General features: G+C 46.3%; 1 protein-coding gene across 1 annotated transcript in view; it reads right to left on the reverse strand.

Annotated features, from left to right (window-relative positions):
* Positions 1-10,628: 10,628 nt before the first annotated feature.
* CDHR3 (cadherin related family member 3) overlaps positions 10,629-17,910 on the reverse strand; it is a gene marked incomplete at its 5' end in the record, with an annotated part of 32,324 nt that continues 25,042 nt past the window's right edge. Inside the window, 5 exons of the mRNA XM_082764754.1 lie at positions 10,629-11,175; positions 13,647-13,695; positions 14,230-14,261; positions 15,955-15,968; positions 17,325-17,506. Coding sequence (XP_082620880.1) covers positions 10,874-11,175; positions 13,647-13,695; positions 14,230-14,261; positions 15,955-15,968; positions 17,325-17,506 — 579 coding nt within the window. The 3' untranslated portion in view covers positions 10,629-10,873. The remainder of the gene's footprint in view (positions 11,176-13,646; positions 13,696-14,229; positions 14,262-15,954; positions 15,969-17,324; positions 17,507-17,910) is intronic.

A 17,910-nucleotide genomic window follows, 5' to 3' on the forward strand; every position in this document is an offset into this window, starting at 1 on the left:
TTTTAATTCCAAAGCTAAATCTGGAGCCCATTAGTGTTTGTCACCTGATCAAAGTTAGCACTGCTTTGACCAAGGTTGAACCAAGTTTTTTTTCCAGAGGTCTCCTCTTTGTAACGTTCTTTTATTTTCTAACATCTGATGCATTGTTGTTTGCCTTTGTCCCTTGTTTGTTTGTTTTGTGGTGTTTGTTTTTTAAATTTTTAACCAGAGGCTCCCTGCTTGCATTATGCTTGTTTAAAGTATGAATTTCATCCTAAAGTCTAAAACTTCTATGAATTTTCTTATTGTCCAAGGAAAAAAAACACGGCTACTTATAGACTAATCAAGCTTTTCAATCTCATAATTCTTTGATATAAAATACCAAGTATATCAAATATAAATTGTTGAATGTATATAATTCATCATATGTAATTCTCCACATGATACGTATAAAACTGTTTTTTAACATTTAATATTATTTTTAACAAAAGCACGTTCCCGTCTATTTATCTACCACCTGCAGCTTCAGTGCTGTGACAAGCTGACTGTGTCCCAAACAGCGCTGCTGGAGACATTCGAGCAGCTTAGTTATAAACTGGTAATTGTGTGTACTTCTGCACATGAGAGCAGGGATGGATTAGATCGGTGTATGCCTTGTTGGCTAGGGTCAAGCCAGCAGCTGAAGCCAAACCAGAGCTGGAATGCTTTTGTTTCAACCAAAACTTAAATTTAATGCGGTCTGCTTTTACGAAGGTGTTTTATGAAGAGGCATTTCTGTCCTCAGCAGGGCTCAAACTTTCTGCTGCATTTTTTGTAGATGAAACAAGTGGGTCCCATCTCAGGAGTGCTTCCTTTAGAAGGCAGAGAGATAAAATATGGCAGGACTACAACTGGTAAAATACACACTAACAGATTCAGCGCTGTGTTGTGAAGAAATTCAAGCCGATGACTGCACGCGTGGCGTGCTCTGCACAGATAAACGTTAGCAATGCTGAGGTGGATGTGCTGTGTAGTCCTCAGCCAGCAAGATTTCCAAAAGAAAGAACAGGCACGTGTCCCCTTCTGGTTCATTAGGATAAGGCTTGTTTTCCTTTGCACAGGGCGGGGACTGGAGCAGAACACCGCCTGCTTTGATGTCTGCTCGAGTCCTGCCGCTGGGATGAGATGGAAAGCGTCGTGCAGCAGGAGCAAGCAGCTGCTCGCATTTACACCGGACACCCACAAAGGGCTGAGAAGCCTTTGCCTTTGAATTGACATCACGTTCACGCTGGCAGCGCCGAGATGCTTGGTGCCTTATTTACTCATGAGAGCGGGGAAGGAAAAAAAAAAAAAAAAAGACTGCTGAGTGATTTACCAGCTTTATCTCGGCTGCACAAGAATCACTGCTGCTAACAGGAGCTGCAGTGTGCTTGATCCCTCTGTACCGAGGGAACAAAGGGCCTGGAAATCTGCCAGATCTCGAAAGGTGTCCTCAGCTGGCAGCAATCTCTCTTGCAGCCATCAATGGAGCAAGCTCATAAAAATCCTCTCAGACTGCCTAAATCCTTCTGGTAGCAAGCTATGGTTATGCAGCTCCGGCAGGTGAACTGAGGGGCGATACACGGTGAGACTGTGAAGCACCATGATCTGAAACCTGTGGCAGGAAGAAAGGCTGGAGGGTGGCAGTGCAGGAAAATGGAGCTGGGGGGTCAATGTGGGATACCAGAGGGAACTTCTTGGCCAAGAACAGAATCCTGCCGGCATTTGGGGATGTCTGAGGGTGGGTTCCCTCTCCTCCTGTGACATTGGTGTTCATTGCAAATAGTGGAGGTGTGTTTGGGTTGCCACTTCTCATAATTCATCCTCCGGTGAAGGAACCTAGCTCAGTGTTGCTGCTGCCAGGAGAACTGCAGCTACCTGTGCCCCATCAGCAGTGAGTGGTTTGTACTCGATGCTACATCCTGCCAAAATCTGAGCGATTCCTCATTTATTCATAAAATGCACTCTTATCTTTTCTTGGCTTATGAATTTATGTTGGTGCTGCCAGCTGCATTTTCTTCTTACCTGTCTGCTGGGCAATTTGACTTAATGCACTCATCAAGGAGGCTCTGTACTGATGCCTTCAGGCCTGATTCACAGGCTAAGTAAAAGCTGGTGCAGCACAAGCACTAACAAATTTACACATTTCATTTCAATTTGATTCAAAATTTGATGTAGTTTTATCTAGAAGTAGCACTCGCCAGTCCTCGGCTTTGCTTTCTCCCTGCGGCTCACAATCCTCAGCTGTCTGTCCCAAAGCCCCAGGGTCATTTCTTGCATTGTGAAGCAACCACAGTTCTACCTGCTGCACCTCCCCGCCTCGGCATGGTGTGCAATCAGTTGTTACACATGCCGCTGTTCCCAGCTCCTTTTTCATTTACCATGTATGCATATCATCCCCTAAATCATTTTCCTCTGCTGACTTCAAATCTAATTCTCCGCCACTTTCTGCAGATACAGCAGCTATTTTTAATTTTTGCATCCTGATCTGCTTTTGCAAGCATCTAATTTTAGCTTCGCATTTAATATGATCAGGTTCCCTTGGAGCTCTCCGTTGCTCTAGGGCGAGTCGCTGCACTACGCATGTTAATCCTTCTGCTGGAATCTGTCATTTTCTGCTTCTGCAGGTTTATTTTTCCCCTTTTCAGCACTGAAAATACCATATTTCACTATTACCTTTTCGAGCCGCTAGACGGTACTCGTTTTCAGGTTTCTTAGGATTTTCTTTTAAAACACATTTTTCAGATCAAAGCAGTCATTTTCTGCTTTTACACTGGCTCTCTCAGCACAAAATGTTGTAGTTGCTTCCCACAGCAGCCACAGCAATATGGGAATTGTGCTCTCAAGTTTCACTTCATGGTTTCCACAATAACTGGAGAACACTTACTCTGTGTCACCCCTTGTCCTAGGGGCTGAGATGGCACACACCTTTTTCCACAGAGGGGTCCCCATGGCCTGGAAGGTCTTGGGGTTTTGTTTGTTTGATTGTTTGTGTATTCTCTTACATCACTCTGATCTTCAGGTGGATCAGTTGGCATCAGTTGGGTGGCATTAGTGGCCTGCTGAGGTCTCTGCCTGCAGGGGAGGACCTAATGGTCCAGCAAAGGAAAAAAAGACTGGGCAAACCATGATGGGCACACACTGGCTAGCTGGAGAAACACTTTTTTTTTTTTTCTGGTGTTGTGCAATGCCCTATTCTGAGCACAGCACGAGGAGTCTGTAATGCCATCAGATCCAAACTGTGCTACTCTTTAACAAGACACCACAGAACAGTGCACCTCAGAAGCTGCCCCCCATTCAAGGACCCAGCGCTGCCCCCAAGCTCCTCACTGACACAGTGTGCTTGTAGCATGAACGAGCCATGTTTACACCTCAGAAACAGCCTGCAATTAAACTGAGCTTTTCACGTTGATGCTTGGTGAACTGGCCAGCAAAGAAGAGATCCCAAGTTGGAAACAGAAGAAGGAAAAAGGAAGTAATATGCTAATAATGGGTCCAAAGCAGAAAAGGAAAAAGAGAAAGAAAAAAAAAAAAAGGAGGGGGGTGGAGGGGGGGGAAGTGGTGTAGTCCATTGAGCTGTAAAAGCTCAGGGCTGAACTCCTGGCTTTCAGAGGTTCCCAGCAGTGGCCCAGAAGGCATCTTCAATACAGAGTACTAGCAATGACCCCAGGCACAGCACCAGCAGCATGGGAGGTGCCGGTGCTGGGGAAGACTCAGCGGCTGCAGAAATAAGCATGGGACTGGTAGGGTCTCTTGCCAGAACATCACAAGTGCAGGTAGATCAAGCAGTTATGGTTAGAGAAGAATATCATGCATGCCAGTGGAGGAGATAAGGGTGATTATTTTTAGCTTTAGTTTCCACAGAGACTGTGCATCAAAAGTCATGAGGAAGGACTGGCAGGCACTGGCGCCTGTGAGGCTTGCACTCACCTCCATGAAGAGCATCTCCAGGATGAAGCTAGACCAGGATGTAAATCTGAGAAATGCATTGCTAAATCAAGGAAGCCAAAGGGCACATATTCTAATCTTGCCCTGAGGCCCTGAAAGCTCTTAATCAAGGAAATAATAATTTCATTTTGATCTTTCTTGACTGACTATTTTTACATGTGGCCAACGTGTGCTCTGCACAACCCTGCTAGAAATAGAGGAGGGCTGCTGGAAACCCCCCAAATTTCTGCTTTCATCTTCAAGAGACCATGAACCTGTTCTTCCAGGTGCAGCACAGTTATTCGTATGGATCTACAGCAAGTGCAGCAGGTCTTCAGCCTGGAGTGACAGAGCTTGTATCTGCCATGCATCAGTGCTGGTGCCCCCAAACGGGCAGGACTTTGAAGGATTGGGGCTTTCTGCTGCTTTATTTTGCTAAGAGGTAAGCTCAGGCTGCTTTCACTCAGTGATAAAGCTTCCAGGTGAGTGATGGGGCAGGATCTCTGCAGGAACACCTAACAGCATGACACTGATTTGGCCCTAGCTGAATTTCCATGAGGAAATCCCTGGGACCATCCACCTTTGTCCTGACTTACCTGTCAGAGCAGCACCAAAATACTGGCATGAAACATCTGTCACCTCAGTTCGTCATCGATCTTCTAAGATGTATGATACCTCACACGAAGCACAGCAGTGATGGGGAGGAGGGATGAGAAGGAACAAGGTACCAGCAGCCTTGCAGCTCCTGTGTACGGGCTGAAGCAGGATTGTTCCAGAAATGATCCAGCCTGCTCCACCACAACGTGATCCTGTAATGGGATCATTCCTTACTTGATAAATCTACATTGCTATGGTGTCCTACAACCCTTTTCCTCACTCCTTCCAATGTTTTTAATATTCATTTTTCTCAAATTTACTTGTGCTTTCTGCCTTTCTTCTGCAACCTCTTTCCTTTCTCCTCTCTCTTGGCTGGCAGCCCTTTGGCATCGACGCTGCACCGCACACACCTGCTATGTGTGTATATATCTCTATGTGGATATATTCGGAAATATATACGCAGATAAATACATTAAAGGGACAATTCCCCGCGTCGTGGCCCTGTTGCCAGCCCCGCAGGCTGCCGAGCCGCTTGGGGTCAGTGTTGCTCCGCTCAAGCTGCGCTCCCCGGCCCTGGGTCAGGGTCGGGCCCGGGCTCCAGGCAGCAGCTCCTGGGCAAAAAGCCACGGGGAGGAGGGTCCTGGGGGATCAGGAGTGGTGCCAGGCTGCAGCAGGAAGAAATATTGGGGAAAGCCTAAGGGGAAGGGGAGGGATGGAGCCAGCTCTCCGGCGGTGTGTTTCGGGGTTTTGTAGGTGCTCGGGGCCTGGTCCCACACCGGTCACAGCGATGCTGTGGGAGCACGAAAATCAGGCTGGCACTGGGAGTACTGGGGGTACTGGGACCTCCCCAGCTCCCTGGAGCAGCCTTCATAAGCTGGGGTGTTGGTGTGTTAGCTCATTTTCACCTGGGTACGCACGGTCCCTCTGGCAAGGCCATCGGATATCATGGGGTGCCGCAGGGTGCTGCGAGGTGCCATGGGGTGCTTTGGGGTGCTGGACGCCCAGGCAGGGCTGAGCCAGGCAGATCCTGCACAAACACAGCCCTGCTGTCCTGTTGGAATATCCCCCACCAGTAACCATGGGGTGGAACTGGAGATCAGACACGACTGCAAGACTGGGCTGAGTTTGGTACCAGAGAGCTGCAACACGATGGCATCCTTGAATAACACCCAGACACTCACTGAGGCTCATGTTTGTCATCTTTGATCTCCTGGCCAGGCCCGTGCTCTTCCACCTGGCTGCACATCTCACATCTTCCAGACGCAGAATGACCCCAAAGGCAGGTCCCAGGAAGCAGCCTGCAGACCACAGAGGTGCCTGTTCTCCTCCTGGGATCTGAGCAAGCAGCAGCAGGGCTGAGCTGGCCTCCACGCGCTGCTTGCTGCTGATCTGCAGCTTCCTCAGGCCCGGGTGCAGCAGCACAGACCTGCCCCGTCTGAGCACCCTGGGCTGAGGCTCTGCTGATCTGCTGGCATTGGTATCTGATCGAGGCAGCCAGAGAGAGCTGCTCTTAGGGTGCAGCTCATCTGATCGATTCCAGACAGACGACTGATTTGCAATGAGATAAATAACCCCCGAAGTGCCTTTGTCTCCCCGGTGACTACACGGGGAGCTTGCAGCAGCTAGCTCAGACCAAGCACGTCCCAGATGCTGGCACCTCTCAGCTGGAGCCTTGCAAAGGGCCTGCTCTGCTTGCAGATCTCAGGCTAGCAATAAACACAGCAGACCTGGGACACGTGCAGTGTGCAGTTGTGGTCGCTTGCGTATTTCCATTATGGTGTTGCAATCTGGGTCTCATCAGCAGCTAGATACTTTGCTCAAGAGGAGGATTGTCCCCCCTGCCTGACCACCACCTTGTCTGAGGGGGTCCCAGCCCCATCTGCTCCTAGCGAGCAGTCACGAAGTGGCAGCTGCCTGGGCAGACATTCTCCATCTCTGCAGCTGAAACTGTTCTCCTGTGTAGGTCCCTGAACAAATACAGTATCAGCACTTTTTCATTCCTTGATAAAAATGAAGTTACATGGCCAGAAGCTGAGACTTATGATGTTTACTGCAGGTGCTAATTGGTACTGCTAGCAACATGAAAGCAGAGCATTCATTCATTAGAAGTGTATTTGCTTTGGAGAAAAGAACCAAAACCACAGCAATATGTTCACACAAACTGCGGGGGGGAACTAGGCCTAGTGAGGAAGAGTGACCTGTGCTCTTTCGTAATCCCTCTTGAAACTTCCGTAGCAACTTTAATACAAAGCTACCGTGTGGAGACACAACAATCAAACACTGCCACAGAACTCACGCTGCTTTGTGTAAACTTTGGATAAAATTAATGTGTGATGTGTGACAAGCAGCTGGAGGTCAGGAACTGGTGCCCTCAGCCACCCTGCTTGAACCATCAGACACTTTTCTCTTAAGAGTCTCAGCTCATCAGTGCCATCACTATAAAATACATGGCACCGAAATTCACACCTTGTAAACTATATGCACAGAGACTAGTAGAGCTATTGAAGACTAGAGAAATTGTTCACATCATCTAGTCTGGCCTTCTCCAGCACGCAGAAGCTGGTTTTGACTTCTGAAGTCTTCAAATGATGGAAAAGTCCCACAATCTTAGCTAATTGTTCCAATAATTAAATGCTTTTATTGTTTAGAGCCTACTGTAATCCTTGCTCCCAGTCCATCTAGTGGCAGTTTTCAACACTGAATCTGTGTTCTCAAAGACACTTCTGAATGAAAAAAGAACAAAAGCTGGTTTAACAATAAGATGAGGTTTCTAATATTTAAAGCTGTACTGCAGAGCTCAGTATCTTTCACATATTCATACAAATAATAAGTGTACATCTAGGCCAGTCAGTACTATCTTCTCTGCTTTTGCTCTACAAAAGAGACTAAAATGAATTGCTGGGCTTCAGCTTGGTGAGACGTGAGGCTGTTCTTGATTCTTTCAGTGGGAGAAAAGTCAATAGCACTAGGGGCAGCTGATGGGAAAATTGTGCTGCTTTTCCATCAAGCTGATGCTCAAATAAAGCCATGTTCTTTGATTTCGTAGATTCTGAACAAGGAGTACCTGGAAGTAGTTTTGGCATGGCCAAAATGAGGTGAAGATCAGGATGAAGAATTAGACAAAGCTGGAGGTCAGCACCGCACCTATTGAACTAATTGTGAGTCAGGAAGCACGTAACAGGGTTGGCACATTGTTGCCCCATGCAGCAAATTGCATGGAATTTGCAAGGGGACGTATTTTTAAGGAACCTGTTGCCCAAAAGGCTGAATGCACCAGCTAGGCTCACCTCTGCTGGATGGAGGCATCCTGGGCAGTTCTAGCTCTTAGGTCTGGCAGCTCACAGATCAGCGCTGCCTCTTCATCGAGCTGGCTGTTGCTCAGAAGCTAGAGTATGCGAGCACCCCTTCCAGGGTATCTGCTTCTCACCCAGATGTTGGCCAGCTGTGGGAGACTGCGGCACCAGCAGTGTTGGCCGTGACCATGAGTTTGCTTACACGAATGTTCACAGCATGCTGTGGCACCATGTTACGCTGTTGTTGGCTTTTTTTTTTTTTTTTTTCCTGAGAAGGAAGGAAGGAAGTTTGCGTAGTTCAGCAGCAGGAACAGCAGTAAACAAAGATGAGTTTTTGTCCATCTCCTTCCAAGTTTCCTGGCTGAAACTACAGCCTGTTTCTGCCTCCTCTTTGAAAAGGGGTAATTATCTCCTAATCACAAAAGTGGAATGAGAGAAATTGAGGGGGATTTCATCTAGCTTCCGTAGAGAAAAGCCAGGAAAATAAACTTTTAAAAAATTATGAAAACAATGCAGTTAACTTCTTCAGGTAACGAAGATCTAGGTGCCAGCTGTGCCTGTGGGTACCTTTATGTCGCAGTGACAAAGAGATCAGAGTTACAGCAGAGCTACCAGCTACTGCAGAACTGAGGACAAAGACTTTTGTCCTTACCAGCATGGTGAGGAGAGCTTGAAACCAGGCGAGATGGAGGAAGGGGAGAGTTGTAGTGACCTGAGATGCTTCATGGAAATTCCTCCAGCAAGTGCATGCAGCCAAGGAAATGCCTACAGCTGTGAAGAAGGACCTGGGGATCCTGGGGGACAACAAGTTGACCATGAGCCAGAAAATGCAGAATCACAGAATCAGTAAGGTTGGGAAAGACCTCCAAGATTGCCTGGTGCAACCATAACGTGCCCTTGTGGCCAAGAATGCCAATGGTGTCCTGGGGTGCATTAGGAAGAGCACTGCCAGAAGGTCTAGGAAGGTGATCCTTCCCCTCTCCTCAGCCCTGGTGAGGCCTCACCTAGATCATTGTGTCCAGCTCTGGGCTCCCCAGTACAAGAGGGACATGGAGCTCCTGGAGGGAGTCCAGAGAAGGGCTACCAAAGCGGTGAATGGACTGGAGCATCCCTCATATGAGGAAAGGCTGAGGGAGCTGGGCCTCTTCAGCCCCGAGAAGAGAAGGCTCAGGGGGATTCTGACCAATCTGTATAAGTATGTGAAGGGAGGGGGTCAAAAGGATGGGGCCAGACTCTTCTCAGTGGTGCCTAGAAATAGGATGAGAGGCAACAAGCACAAACACGGGAAGTTCTGTCTGAACATGAGGAAAAACTTCCTTACTGTGAGGGCGACTGAGCACTGGCACAGGTTTCCCAGAGAGGTTGGGGAGTCTCCTTCCCCAGAGTTGTTCAAAAGCCATCTGGACACAGCCCTGGGTAATATGCTCCGGGGGAGGCTGGACCAGATGATCTCCAGAGGTCCCTTCCCACCTCAGCCATTCCACGATTCTGCGATTCTGTGGCTTACAGCAAATGAACACAAACAATGGTGGGTTGGAGCTCTGAAAATGTGACAAGCCCTGTTGGTGCTGGAAGGTCAAACAGCGCTATAACAACCACCACAGCCACAGCAAACTGATAACGTGTTCAGAGACCATAAATCACTCTTTCCTATCTCTATCATTGTGCTCATGACACGCTGGGTTTCTGATTGCGCAATGAAATGTCATTTGACTCAAGATGTTTGGTGCTTGTAAGGAAAGCTGTTCCCGAGCCAAACCACTCCTTCAGGGTGCAGACAAGGGTTGCAGCACTGTGAAGGGTGGTTTTGTGAAGTGTAGGATCCTCAGTGAAATTACCCTGGGCCTCCCCACCCAGGTCCTCTGTTGTATGACAAAAAACAATATGCGTGACAGAATCTTAACTTACTGTCCCTGCTAAATTTAAACCAAAAATTTTCTTTTACCACCTAGCTGAGATCAGTCCCTTGTTGCCAAAACACCTTTTTCTCATCAGAAAAGAAAAGAATCCAAGACACTGAGTATTAAGTCATCATTTATAATTAATTTTCTTACAATTAAAATAATTTTCTGAAATCTTGCAGAGTTTGCTTGTTTTATATCAGGTTTTTAGACAGCACTTATATTATACATGATCACACTTGGAAAAGATTATTTCACCACATGTGTTTGCTGTAATTATTCTTTTGAGTGTGTTCCACTTGATTCTGTAAAACTCTGAATATGCCAGAGGAAATACCAAAGGTGAAGATATTGAATGCCACTAGTGTTACAAAAGATAAATAAGCTAAAAATGTTGACATGACAGCCTGAGATACCATGACAGGTTGTGGGTTGTCTCCACTCCAAAACTGCTTTCAAGCTCTGTTCTTTCCTACAGCAAGACAGGATGGGGAGGAAGGGATGAAATAAAATACTGAATGAAAAGAAAATATTTTTAGCTCTTACCAGCAAACTTTTCAACTCTAATCTGCTTTTCACCCCTTCTGCTGTTCAGACTCAGCAGGGACAGGAGAAGCAATCCAGCCTCACACTCGATGCAGCTGTGCTCCTGGCCCCCTTCAGCAGGTCCGTGTGTGTGCTGCCTGCCCTGAGAAGCACCTGGCCATGGTGGCCTGGGGGCAGAGAGCTCTTCCAGGAGGGAGCTGTCAGCAGCTACAGCCCAGGGAGCAGCAGATGCTTCTGTCCATGACAGTGCTTTCGTTTTTTCTTCTTGCCCTTTCATGTCCACCCCTTCACAAGAAGTGAGCAACTCCTCTGCAACAACCAGGGTCTGCTTTTGCACTTGGAGAAGCAAGGTTTGCATTTACCCTAGCTCCTAGACCATGATCATTGCCCTGATTGTCACTGCACCTTCCCATCTCTCCCAGTCTTACCAGCACATGCCAAAATAAGTCCAGCTCATCCTGCCTTTAAGTCCACAGCAGTGGCCATCCGATGTTTTGCAGCTGAGATAGAGAGCTTTCAGGCTGGTGTAACACAAATGCAGCATTCATTGTGGAGAAGAGGTCAGCATCTGCGTTTGGGGGCTGGTGTGGGTAACCCCCTGTCTGCAGATTCCTATTTCTGCTTTTGTACTTTCACCCCATCCTGCCCTGGTGTTTGTGATGGCCCTGCTGAAGGCTTGGCAGCTGTGGTTGGTTCTTTCTTTGTCTCTGTGGTTGGCTCTTTCCTCTTCTCTGAAGTCTCTTTTTTGCTTGGTGCCTCTGCTCTGCCTGTGTCTTGGCCACCACTGTCGCTTGGCCACCACTGCTTGGCACCTGACGTTACCTGCATGGCCGGAGTGGGCTGAAGGGGCTCACTGCTCTTCTTCCACCTCCGGGCCCCCGACCATGTATTGAATTCATAGATTTTGCCGGTGACTTGCAAGGGAGAAAAGACAAGGAATTAAAATCATGACTACTTTAGCAGATTACAACATGACAACTCTCCTCATGATGAGGCTGAAAAGGAAAACATGAAACACCTGGAAAAGCAAGCGAGTTTGGGAAGGCAGCCCTGAAATCTGCATTTCTGCAAGTGTGGTGCCCCGGAAGTCGTGGAGGCCGCTCAGTGGGGATGCTTTTCCATTAATACAAAAACTGGCTCTGCGCTTCAGAGAATAGGAATATTCAAAACAGGACCTTGTTATCATCCTAACCCTCCATCCGAATTACTGTGGGTTATTGTGGTCAGTGTAACAAACCCATACATAGCCCTTAGTTGTTATGACTTACTCTCCCCAAATTTATGCCTGTGGCTATGCTGGGAAAGGCCACCGTGTATGTGTGTGCCTATTTTTTCAAGAGGAGTTGCTTACTTGGTATAGCAAAACCTGCTAGGATCACAATACGCTGTGTATGTCTTCCAGACCACATCAGGTCATCTAGGGTGACACGAGGTTCAGAGATCTGGGATTCCCCATGGGTTTGAGCTGTACGCATTGTGTCACTGTTTTAACAAACTGATTTCCTCCTGGCCTGCTGTGAGTACAGTGAAATGAAATGCACTTTCTATTTGTGCATGGGTATGCCTCCCTCAGATATACAAAATATTGTTAAGTTTGGTTTGTTTAGCACACGTTGCTACCTCTCCTTACTACATTGGCCCTCTTCAGATTTTTGGCCCTCTTCAGATTTTATGAGTAATTTCTACTTGGACACTAAAAGCAGATCTCTCCTCCCTCAGTTCATTCACTATCCAGAGAGAGGTGGAAAAATGCCCATCCATCCGGTGTGATTGCCTCATGGTCTGAATTACTGTCTCTTGCTAAACAGAGAGAATCAGGATCTGCAGTGGCACTGCTTGTAATTAAACACCATTAATATGACACAAACAAGACTATTGAGGCCTGGAAAGAAACGGTGGTTACGTGTTACTACACGTTACAGTTTGTATCAGAATTAATGGTTTCTGACATATGAACACAATTTGAGCAATTAGAGATGAAACTGGATCCCTTCACGTGGTATTTTTTCTGAGTGCTTACCAGGCAGGCATGTTAAAGCAGCCCAGATCGGGCAGCAGTCCCTGACCAGCCCTCCTGACCGTATTCAACAGATGATATGCTGGGAATTATCAGATTTCATCTCTGAACTGCCAGCACTCAATCCTCTATGGTTTGGGACAAGTCATGGAGGGGAGAGGGAGGAGTGAGGAGCCCACAATTCTCTCCTGACCCCACAAAGCCGTGTTACATCTTAGTGCCTGTGGCATGTACAACGCAGGTGCTGTGGCTCTGGGGGGCAGTTTGGGTGGGCTCAGCTGGCCATAAGCCTGGTGTGGTTGGGTCTGCTGAGGAAGGGAACCGCCAGGTGCCCAGCTCTTGCACTGGCCTAGAGAATATCCACATTTAACATCTAAGAAACCCCGTTACACAGGCAAAAAGCAGGGACTTCTGGACGTCCCTCCAGAACCTCTTTATAAATAGCAGGTGGGCTTGGACTTGGCCCAAACCATCCTCAGGCAGCCTTGTGGATGAACTTCATTGCACAGTAGGGGCCCGTTTGTTCACCCAAATTCTACTGAAGTCCCTGCGCCTAGTGTTTCCTATTAGCTCACAGCCTCTAAGAGCCCAGAGACAGCTAATAAGAAACACGAGGTACAAACACTTGGGTGGAAATTTGGCTAGATGAATCTAAGCCTCGAAACAAGGCCAACTTTTTTTTTTTTTTTTTTTTTTTTTCTGGATAATTTGAGATCTATTGTTTCAGACCTATTTTCAGACATATTTGTTGAAGACCTATTTTGACCGGGTGTTTTCCACATTCTACCAACCCTTCCTCTCCATGTGGGCCCTCAGTCACCACAGCTGTATCTGAAAGCAGAATGGTCTTCTCTGTCCTTCCCAGCAAGAGATGCTCAAGCCTCAGATAAATAGCAGCGATGTGCTGTTCCTGCCTGGAGGAGGTTTGTGCAGGTGCCAGTAGCTCACCCACCCACCCTGCATCCAGGGAGAGGTTTTGGAGACAGACTCAGCACCCCTGTGGCTACATTAACCCGCTGGCCATTTCCCATGCATGGGGAGGTGAAACCACATAGCCGTGACAGCAGCAGGGCAGGAGGCTGGGAGCAAATTCCTCCTCGTCTCTCACCTCCTAATACCAGCTCCTCACACTCAGGGTTAGCAGAGCAGCAGTGAATAATCTGACCGGTGGATGTGAGTGTATTCTACCATTAGAAATGTTACTAGGGCACTGTCTTGATTTTCACTATCTGTGAAATATAGCTCCTGCTCTCCTTGGAAACAGCAAATCTGAAATACGAAAAGCAAATGTCAAGCCATATTTAAGTCAACTAATCCAGTTTGTTTCCGGCCAAATATTCATATTCACTGTTAATTGCTTTTTATTACCTGGGTCTCTGGCTTCTCCATCAAAGACAGTGTTTAGCCTTGTCATTTTCTGTGAAGGGAGACAAAACGTGGAACAAATCCTGTGAATTAGTTAAGCAAGAAGGAGGAGCAGTGACTTGGAAATGCTGACCTACATGGATGGAGGCATATATATGACCTGTATAGTGCATTCCTGTAGGCTGAGTTTAATCAAAACTGGCAACAAAGGCCATTTGTGGTGTAGGGTGTTGCTGCTAGATGTTCAAAGGAGAATTAATAAGGTCTAACATGCAAAATACCCCCACGTGTGTAAACCACAAGAGCTTCGCCTCCACCCAGAGGAGGCTTGGGAATCCCCTCTCCAAAGAACTTGGGGAGGGAGAGAGCACACTGCAGCCTTTATGCCATTACGGCTGTGAAAAAGGAAGGAGCCCCTAGATGTGGTATCTGGGAGAAAAATTACAATAATAATAATAATAATAATAATAATAGTAATAATAATAATAATAATAATAATCTATTACAATGGAAATAACTATGATCATACCACATGATGGGGGTCAAAACTAAACTTTTGTTTTGCTCTGAGGCTGGCAGTACTCACCAAAACCACTTCTTTCTTAGGTTTCCTCTTTCCTACAAGAAAGAAAATGCACATTGTAAAGAATCAGATTTTTTTGGACATTGATTATAGATATTAAAGTCAAGATTCCCCCCCAAAAATAGAGATTCTTAGTTCTCAGCTTCTCAGACATCTTAAGTGAGTCTTAATTCTTTTCAAAGGGTGATCCCTAACACTATTTGAAAGGCAAACATCTTCATAATGGTTTGGAGTGGCGATTCACAGTTGCCAATGACAAATTAAAAGTTGAGCCTTTAAAAGTCTTATTCCTTCAGTCATGAATAAATAACAATGGTTTCTTAAAACATCCTTCATAAATGATATGAACAGATGTAGAAATTCAAGTGTGTTCATTATTGAAACTTATTCACACATTTGCTCAGTGAATAATTCCTTTTATGCATGCCACTGCACTGCACACTGACACAACCAGAGTCTTCTTCAGGGGTGAGATGCCCCCACCCAGGCACCCAGCCAGCACAGGTCTGTGCACCACGTACCACTTCTTCAAGGTGTATGTTGAGGACTTGGGTGTTGTAGGGGCCTTGGACTGGCTATCTACTAGCAAACAAGTTTCACTTTGGGGGATATTTGAATTACAAATGTAGATTTTTCCCAAGAACGTTTGTACTTACTAAGCTTGTGCACTCAAACATGCATTTGGAGACAAAACAGGGAAGTGCTGCAGATCCAGTCAAGTCATATTCAGATTGAAGAACAGTTTGGTTATGTGTGAATTTACCACACTATTAACTCATCCCACATGCAAACAAACACAGCGGCAGTGCCACAGGCATCTCGACAGCATGGATTTGTGGATGATACCCAACTAGTTGCTATGATTTCTTCTTGTGCACTCCTTGCTGGTTTGTTTAATGTCCTTCCTTCAGAGGAAGCCACCAATGGGCTTTATGGCCAGACCTGCAATGCTCTGAAATGTTGCAGATGGGCCTGAACCTGAGCATCAGTGGGAACCTATTCTGTCTGACCTTTCCTGCCCATCATTTGGGAACCAGTTTTTCAGAAAGCACCAAGCAACCATTTTTTGGAAGCCGGCCAATGCTGAAAAGTCTCAGATTGGGCAACCAAGAGAACAGCTAGTTTTGTTGGGGTTTGTTAGTCACGTGTTGTTGTGGTGTTTTTTTTTTTCAAGCTGGGCAATACTGATTGAGAAAAGGCACGCCATGCTTGTCAGGGGAATGTTAATGGGATTAGAAGGAAGACTGCTTAAAGAACACCTGGTTTTGTGTATGTAACTTACGCCTCTGCTAAGTTATACAAACACCTTTACAAGCACCAATACTCGAATATAAATCTTCAGGAGTGTGTGATGAAATCAGGGGAGCAAATGAAAGGGATCGGAGAACAGGGAATTACAGTGGAGAGGACTCTCGAAGGTACTTTGGAGCAATAAGATTTTTTTTAACAGATAGCATATGAAATGCATGTGAAAAATACTGCAATTCTTTAGCATCCACACCAGAATAGTAGGCTACTCTAAACTTGGGTTTACCTAGTAGTTAATAGATCTGAGGACCAAAAGGACCATCTCATGGGCTGGCATCCCATTATCAGCCAGGGTGTTTGATCAGAGTACGTCTGTACTGGGCCAAATGTATTTGTCTAGAAATGGATTTACAAATTTTACACAGAACAGCAAACACAGTGTTGTTGAGAGGTATTAAAATATAGAAAAGAGGCACGCACCTGGATCATTTATCCTGTAATGAAAAAAAAAGAAAAAAAAAAAAAAAAAAAGATTAAGAAATGCACTTAGAAAACGTCATGCTTATGCCTACATAAAAGTATCATGCTTCATGCTCTTCCACTTGGCAAGAAGGATGCGTTTCCTTGAGTTCTGAGATTTGCTTGATTTGTTTGTTTTATGCTTTCCTTTCACTAAATGCCTGCATCATTTAACACTGCTCCCAAACAGGAAAACAGCCCTGAGCATTGTGCTAGCACATCTCCAGGAAGGGATGATAGTAAAAAGATACAGACTTATTGATGATAGCATTATGGATTTATGTAATCTGGAAAAATGTATTTTCAGACATTCTCATCTTGTTCCATCCTTGGAGGAAGGTCAATTTTTTTGATCTGCGGTGCTCAGATAATACTTTTTAAAACATTTGAAAGATTGTAAAGGTATTTGAAAATATAAAAATTGCTTTTTAATGGAAGAGCCTGCTCCCAATGAATCACTTGCCCTATTAATAAATAATAACAATGGCCGAGCTATATGCTTCTAGATTCATTTGTCATTTTTATCATGAATTGCTAAACTCCTTGCACACACCATTTGAATTATAATCACAGTCATATATTACTTCTTTACATTTTCTACAATTTCTAAATTTAACTTCAAATCCTGAGAATATTTACAGAAATCCTTTTTAAAGCCCAGCCTGCTGACAGAGCTGCTTATCTTTGCTTTTGTGACAATGCCAGTTTATAGGCACTCGGACTCCCAGCAGCGATCTCTCCCCACACTGAACCAGAGCTGTTCCCAGGTGCTTCCATGGCTTTTGCCAAAAAAGAGCACTTAGAGGTGCCATGAGGCTTTATGGGCCAGAGCCTTGCAGCAGGCCTGGGTAACACTGCAGGGAATCTGCAGAATCTTTGCCAGAACACAGAATTTGGCATTAGCACCAATGTTTGGAAAGATCTCAGAGCTCCTAGGCTGAGAGGGAGGAATATGCAAGTGGTACCTGCCTGGATGGCAGCGCCCTTGCAGTGGGCAGCGGGGACATTTGTGTTTTTGCTCAGCACAGTCAGGCACGGATTCCAACAGGGCCTTACAAGCTTAGCTGCTGTTAGAGGTCATGACTGTTAATTCCACTGTGACCTTTAGCTAATGCTGAAGTATTAGCAAATCCGTGAAAAAAAAAAAATCCATGGACATTTTTCCTTCATTTCTTAACACCAAATATTGCTGTAGCCAGAAATTGCATTTACTACAGCAGAGGGCATACCGCCATAAAGCATTCAAAGCACAGATTTTGTTACGGCTGAAAAGGCTGAGCTCTCCCTGCCCGTGCCAGGGGCTCCCTGGCATGACACCCGGGAGGACTCACAGAGGAGCGCCGTCTGCCTTGTGCGCCGGAGGGCAGCGGGTGCGGAGCCAGGTGGCCAGCAGGAGCCCCAGGTACCCCAGCAGTCCCAGGAGCAGCAGACCGCCGAGGGTGATGATGAAGGGCACGTACCACGCCGAGTCGGAGTAGAGATTTTCCTTCCTCGTCACCAGAGTAAAGCCAGGCTTTTAAAACAAGATAGGAAACATTTCTCAACGCTGCATTCTTGTAAGGTTACCGACACCGACAGCACCGTTCATCTGGCTGAACTTCTGCACCCAGGCACCTGGCCCAAGCTTGCCCCAGGGCTCTGCAGATGATCGGCAGAGGAAGATAGCATCTGCTGGAGAAGTGATTCACCCCACGTACCTCTCTGCTGGCTGCCGAAGCAGCTCAGATGGCTGAGATAGGCCACCGAGATCCTGGGCAACCAAAGGCAGGTGAAACGGAGCCCACCCACAATGCAAAAGCTGGTTCCAGATGGTGTTTCAATGTCTGATATTAAAATAGGCGTACCATGGTGGGGTTGAAAAGCCTCAGATTGCCTGAGAAGCTGTGAGTGCACTGTTGGAGGGTTTGGAAGTTCAGG

Source organism: Aythya marila, assembly GCF_965140915.1.
Source record: "Aythya marila genome assembly, chromosome: 1".
NCBI lineage: Eukaryota > Metazoa > Chordata > Aves > Anseriformes > Anatidae > Aythya > Aythya marila.